Below are 7,214 nucleotides of genomic sequence, written 5' to 3' on the forward strand. Positions count from 1 at the left end.
TGCAACCTCCACCTCCCAGGTTCAAGCAATTCTCCTGCCTTAGTCTCTCGAGTAGCTGGGATTATAGGTGTGCACCACCATGCCTGGCGAATTTTTGTATTTTCAGTGGAGACAGGGTTTCACCATGTTGGCCATGCTGGTTTTGAACTCCTGGACTCAAGTGCTCCACCTGCTTCGGCCTCCCAAAATGCTGGGATTACAGGTGTGAGCCACCGTGCCCGGCCCCAGCATGAACGCTTTCCATGTTGTCCCGGGAGATGAGGGCTGGGTATTGTTAGGATTCCCACAGACTTACCTGGGAACTCCTGGGATAAACCACACTAGGTCACCCTCTACCCAATATTTTCACACTGGGGAACTCAGGGCAAGATGAAAGTTAAGGCTGGGTGTGGTGGCTCATGCCTGTAATCCCAGTACTTTGGGAGGTTTGAGGTGGGAGGATTGCCTGGGTCTAAGAGTTTGAAAACAGCTTGGGCAACACAGGGAGATCCCATCTCTACAAAGAATTAAAAAATTAGCCCTCCATGGTGGTGTGCACCTGTAGTCCCAGCTACTGGGGAGGCTGAGGCAGGAGGATTGCTTGAGCCCAGGAGTGGGAGGCTGCAGTAAGCTACGATTACACCACTGCACTCCAACCTGGGCAAAAGAGTGCGACCGGGTCTCTAAAAAATAAAAACATACAATGAAATTTAAGATAAGTGATTTTGACCGGGCGTGGTGGCTTATGCCTGTCATCCCAGCACTTGGGGAGGCCGAGGCTGGTGGATCACCTGAGGTCAGGAGTTCAAGACCAGCCTGGCCAACATGGTGAAACCCGTCTCTACTAAAAATACAAAAATTGGCCAGATGTAGTGGCACAGGCCTGTAATCCCAGCTACTCTGGATGCTGAGGCAGGAGAATGAATCTCCTGAACCCAGTAGATGGAGGTTGAAGTGTGCTGAGATGGCTCCACTGCACTCCAGCCTGGGCAACAAGAGCAAACTCTGTCTCAAAAAACAAAACAAACAAACAAAAACCCCCACTATGTAACTGGCAGAGTGTTGTGAGAGTTTGAAAAGACATTTTGAAGCTTTGCCTTGGTCTTGGGTGAGGATTTGGGGGTGATCACATATATATGTACACCAAGTTGTTCCCCATCTAAGTACCAATTACTACTGGCACTCCCTTTTGTCCCGTCACTGGCTCATAGCTAGAATAGTAGAAGCTATGGATGAGGTGGCAAAGTTAACTTCCACACAGGCCTCTGTGAAGAAGAGAAAGAGCCAGAGAAGATTTGGAAGATGATGGTGACATGGCTGAAGAGGTGAGGACAGGGGATTTGGGGGCCTGGGGCAGCTCTGTGGACCCAATCTTAGCAGCTGTTGAGACAAGGAATGTACAAATGGGATCAGAATGAACCATCAGAGGATTAGGGCTCAGGACCTGAGTTCACGTTGTGTGCAGCATCTGAGTGTGCCGCTGCTGCGTGGGGCAGCTAGTTAGAGCCACATTTCTGTGTGATGCTCCGTTCTCCTGCAGCTGGTCCTTCCCCCCACCTCCCACATTCCTGATGAGCTCTGTGACTCAGCTGCTTCTCAGGACATCTAAGCAGCTGTTTTTTTCTAGGGATAGAACCACAGTCAGGAGGTGTTGTAACCTGAATGCTTATCTTCCCCTTGGGTCCGTGAGGGCCCTCTCCCACCGTGACGCCCCTGAAACAAAATTGGACTTTTGGAGCGTGCCTTCTTTAGCCCCTGACTTCAGAAAAAGACAGGCGTGACCAGGCACAGTGGCTCATGCCTGTAATCCCAGCACTTTGGGAGGCTGAGGCGGGTGGCTCACCTGACGTCAGGATTTCGAGTCCAGCCTGGCCAACGTAGCGAAACCCCGTCTCTACTAAAAATACAAAAATTAGCTGGGTGTGGTGACGTGCACCTGTATTCCCAGCTACTTGGGAGGCTGAGGTAGGACAATCGCTTGAACCTGGGAGGCAGAGGTTGCAGTGAGCCGAGATTGCCCCACTGTACTCCAGCCTGGGCGACAGAGCGAGACTTCATCTAAGAAAAAAAAAAAAAAAAAGAAAAGAAAGAAAAAGACAGGCATGATGAATCCTGCAGGCTTAAAAGGAGAAATTTGAAAGCCAGTGTTCAGTTGGACACCATGCTTAGCGACTGGGCCCAGGACAGTTAGCTTTACTCTTCCACAGCAGTTTGTGTGTTTTCTCTGGGAGATGCCTCAGGAGTAGCGATAGTCCTTGCAGCCCCTGCAGATCTGTCTGTGACTGGTTGGGCATCAAGGCGGTTTGCCTGATTTTCCTGGGGGGCTGGCGATCACCAGCATCCTGACCAGGCAGCTCTGCACCCTTCCCGGAATGCTGATCCAACCCTTCTGGTGGGACTACTGTTCCCCCGTCACCCAGGGAGCTGCGGCTTCTCTCCAGGATATGCTCCCCTGCCCCAGCCAGCGTCAGACCGCTCCCCTTGCTGCCTTTGACCCAGTGTCTGCTGGGAGACTTCACGATCTTCCTGTGGCGTCTGTTCCTCATTACTGGCTTGTACCCATCTCTCTCCTGTTTCTGAACTCAAACTGGCTAACTGGCTCTGTTGTGAAACTGGAGCTGGGGCGGAAGCTTTGTTCAAGGAGGCACTGAGTCTGTCCGCAGGTGCGGTAATGGAAGGGATGCTGCTTTGGGCAGGGGTGTGCCTCCCCCGGCCCCTGCTGTGCTGCAACATATCCTTCTCTGCTGTATTTCTGAAACCTCCTCTGTCCACGGTTGGTCCTTCTCACTGCCTCTTTTACTGCAGCTCCTCTGACTTCTTCCTTAGCTATGCTGTTTCACCTCTGCCCTGTTTTTCGCCTGCCTTGCTCTTTGTTCCCTCTCCTTTCACAGTGAGTAGCTGTGGGATTCCGCGACGCATCTGCCTGATGTCTGTGTCTCCAGTCCCCCTCACCTCACCTGGATCAAGGGATTCACCGGTCACTGAATCCCTTGTGTTGGTGGGGGGCATTTGTTCCTAGGGTCCGCCTCTCAGCACTGGCCCTTGTGGGGTTGGGAGGGAACACACCACGCCACCAATCGCCATCCTTACTATTAGCCTGGTCTGAATCCGCCTGATGTCAGCCTGTGCTGTGGGAGGGTGTGTCCCTCTGGGCCTGCAGTACTAGGGCTGTTGGGTCTCTGTAGCTCACCTGCTGACCCAGCGTCCCCTTGTGGGGGATGGCCTGAGGCAGCCATCTCACAACTATGTGTGGCTGTGGACAGAGGGCTTGGGCCACCAGGAGCTTCACTCTGTTGGAGTCTCTCAGGGCTCAGCAGTGGTGGGGTCTGACCTTGAAAGTCTGAAGGTCATGTGGTGCTTTGGGACCCTGGTGGGACCCCTTGTCCCATGTCGGCACTGGGTGTGTATTTCAGTTGGGTGTCTCTGCTCATTGAAAGGAGCCAGGCTTTGTTGGGGGAGCAGAATAGAGCTCCCACCCTTCCCTTTGGCTCTCAGAGAGGCCTAAGAAAATTGCAACAAGAACAGAGGCTGGCTGGCTTGAAGGTGTGGCTCATCCCACGTTACCAGAGAGACTATTCTGGAGTCGGGGATAGTGCTCATGGGCTGGGACTTTCTTCTTCTTTCTTCTCCTTTTTCTTCTTTCTTCCTTTCTTCTTCTTCTGACAGGGTCTCACTCTGTCATCCAGGCTGGAGGGCAGTGGCGCTCTCATGGTTCCCTGCAGCCTCAAATTCCTGAGCTTAAGCGATTCTCCTACCTCAGCCTCCTGAGCAGCTGGGACTACAGGCACGCCACCATGCCTGGCTAATTTTTTAATTTTTTTGTGGAGACGAGGTGTCGCTGTGTTGCCCAGGTTGGTTTCAAACTCCTGGCCTCAAGCGATCCTCCCACCTTGGCCTCCCAAAGTGCTGGGATTACAGTTGTGAGCCACTGCACCCAGCCTGGGACTTTGTTCTGATGCCTCATTCTTTCCATTATAAGGGGCTTTATGGGTAACCGTGTTAGGCTGCTCAGGCCATCATAACCAAGGACCACAGTCTGGATGGCTTAAACAACAGAAGTTCATTTTCTCACAGATCTGGAGGCTGGAAGTCCAACGTCAAGGTGTTAACAGGGTTGGTTTCTTCTGAGGGCCGTGAGGAAAAGATCTGTCCAGGGCCTGCGCCTTGGCTTGTGGATGGCTGTCACCTCCCTGTGTCTTCACAGGGTCTTTCCTCTTCTTATAGAGACATCAGTCATAGTGGATTAGGGCCCATGCTAATGACATCATGCTAACTCAGTCACCCCTTTAAAGACCCTGTCTCCAAATACAGCCACATTTTGAAGGCCCTGGGGTTAGGACTTCAACATACGAATTTTGAGAGGACATGATTCACCCCATAACAGTGACAGTGGAGTGATGTAAGATGCTGGGCCAGGGCTGTGACCCTACCGCAAGACCCCAGAAACCCCTTGCATTTTAATCTCTTGGTATCTTCATGGAGCTGGAGAGGCTGTCCTTTGTGACTTAATTCCTGGCAGAAATTTAGAAACATTTTTTTATGTTTAACTTTTGTGGATACATAGTAGGTGTATATATTTATGGGGTACCTGAGATGTTTTGATACAGGCTTGCAGCATATAACAGTCACTTCATGGAAGATGGGGTATTCATCCCCTCAAGCATTTATCCTTTGTGTTACAAACTGTTCAGTTATACTATTTTATTTTATTTAGACAGAGTTTCACTCTTGTTGCCCAGGCTGGAGTACAATGGCGCGATCTTGGCTCACTGCAACCTCCACCTCCTGGGTTCAAGAGATTCTCCTACCTCAGCCTCTCGAGTAGCTGAGATTACAGGCATGCACCACCACAACTGGCTAATGTTTTGTATTTTTAGTAGAGACGGAGTTTCACCATGTTGGCCAGGCTGGTCTTGAACTCCTGACCTCAGTTGATCCACCCGAATCCCAAAGTGCTGGGATTACTGGCATGAGCCACCACTCCCAGCCTCTTTTAATTATTTTAAAATGTACAATTAAATTATTATTGACTATAGTCACCCTGTTGTACTATCAAATAGTAGGTCTTACTCATTCTTTCTAACTATTTTTTGTACCCATTAACCATCCCCACTTCCCCCCAGCCCCTCACTACCCTTCCCAGCCTCTGGTAACCACCCTTCTACTCTCTATCTCCATGAGTTCAATTGATTTGATTTTTAGATCCCATAAGTGAGTGATGTCTGTCTTTCTGTGGCTGACTGATTTCACACTTAACATAATGATCCCCAGTTCCATCCATGTTGTTGCAAATGATAGGATCTTACTCTTCTTTATGGCTGAATAGTACTCCATTGTGTATATATGCCACATTTTCTTTATCCATTTATCTGTTGACGGTCCCCAAGCTGCTTCCACATCTTGGCGATTGAGAACAGAGCTGCAACAAACATAGGAGTGCAGATATACCTCTTCAACAGACTGATTTCCTTTTTTTGGGTGTATACCCAGCAGTGGGATTGCTGGATCTTATGGTAGATCTATTTTTAGTTTTTTGAGGAACCTCCAAACTGTTCTCCGTAGTGGTTGTACTAATTTATATTCCCACCAACACCATACAAGGGTTCCCTTTTCTCCACTTCCTCACCAGCATCTGTTGTTGCCTGTCTTTTGGATAAAAGCCATTTTAACTGGGGTGAGGTGATATCCCATTGCAGTTTTGATTTGCATTTCTCTGATGATCAGTGACGTCAAGCACGTTTTCATGTGCCTGTTTGCCATTTGTATGTGTTTTTCTTGAGAAATGTCTATTCAAATCTTTTGTCCATTTTAAAGTCAGATTATTATATTTTTTTTCCTGTAGAGTTGTTTGAGCTCTTTATATATTCTAGTTATTAGTCCCTTGTCAGATGGGTAATTTGCTGATTTTTCTCCCATTCTGTGGGTTTTCACTTCACTTTGTTGGTTGTTTCTCTTGCCGTGCAGAAGCTTTTTAACTTGATGTGATCCCGCCTGTCCATGTTTGCTTTGGTTGCCCGTGCTTGTGGGGTATTGTTCAAGAGCCTGGCAGAATTTTATTCAGATGTTTGAATTGGAGCTTACATCCTTTCTGAGATCATTTCTTCCATGTATAAAATTGAGTTGCAAGCCACTTTACAAGGTTTTGTGCAGAGCGACGATAATAGCTACCGTTCAGGAAGTGCTTACTGTATAACTAGCACTTAATTCTCAGCCCAAGCCTTATGAGGTGCACTATTATTAACCCGTTTTACAGATGCAGAAGCTGAGGCACACGAAGGTTAAATAATTGGTGGTCATACAATTAACAAGTATCCAGAACTGGAATTTGAATGCAGGCCCCTGATCTAAAGTTTGAGCTTTGTAAAGTGCCCAGTGCTATCCTGGGCACATAGAGCCTTGGAAAAGTGAGTTGAATACGTGTAAATGGATTTTTAGGGGTGCTCAACATTGGGAGAGGTTTCCAGGGTCTGGAGTGGAACATTTGGTGCCCCCACAGAAGGAAGTTGGTGAGAGAGTCTCAGCCCAGCTTCCTGGAAAGATTCCTGCAGGTCCTGAGGCAGAGCTGCTTCATCTTCCTTCTCATCAGCACCTCCCTCCTGTGCGCAGGGTGATGAGAGCAGAGCCCAGGAATGCCTTATGTGGATCGGCAGAACCGAATCTGTGGGTTTCTGGACATCGAGGAGCATGAGAACAGCGGCAAGTTTCTGCGGAGGTACTTCATTCTGGACACCCAGGCTAACTGCCTCCTCTGGTATATGGACAACCCCCAGGTGAGAGGGTCAGTGGGAAGGGGCGGGGCGACTTGGGTGCCCCTCACTGCTCGGGAGGAATGCGCACAGGGTTAGCCTCCAGGCCTAGGCTCATGAGCAACACAACCTGCTCATCAGCAGGGAGGGGACAACCCCACAGCACACACACACACACACACACAAACACATTCACGTGCACACACACCACACACACCCCATACACACCACACACATGCACACACGCACCTCATACACACACACCACACACACACCCCATACACACCACACAAACACACGCACACTCACCTCATACACACATCACACACACACCCCATACACACCACACAGACACACACGCACACGCACCTCATACACACACCCCATACACACCACACACACGCACCTCATACACACACACCACACACACACCCCATACACATCACACAGACGCACACTCACCTCATACACACGTCACACACACACCCC

At 49.5% G+C, this 7,214-nt stretch overlaps 1 protein-coding gene across 1 annotated transcript in view; it reads left to right on the forward strand.

Moving 5' to 3' along the window:
* Positions 1 to 7,214, forward strand: part of PLEKHA2 (pleckstrin homology domain containing, family A (phosphoinositide binding specific) member 2) — an 82,183-nt gene that overhangs the window by 9,565 nt on the left and 65,404 nt on the right. Inside the window, exon 2 of the mRNA XM_011993356.1 lies at positions 6,586 to 6,749. Within this exon, the coding sequence (XP_011848746.1) occupies positions 6,609 to 6,749 (141 nt within the window). The 5' untranslated portion in view covers positions 6,586 to 6,608. The remainder of the gene's footprint in view (positions 1 to 6,585; positions 6,750 to 7,214) is intronic.

Source organism: Mandrillus leucophaeus, unplaced genomic scaffold (genome assembly GCF_000951045.1).
Source record: "Mandrillus leucophaeus isolate KB7577 unplaced genomic scaffold, Mleu.le_1.0 Scaffold111, whole genome shotgun sequence".
NCBI classification, from domain to species: Eukaryota; Metazoa; Chordata; class Mammalia; order Primates; family Cercopithecidae; genus Mandrillus; species Mandrillus leucophaeus.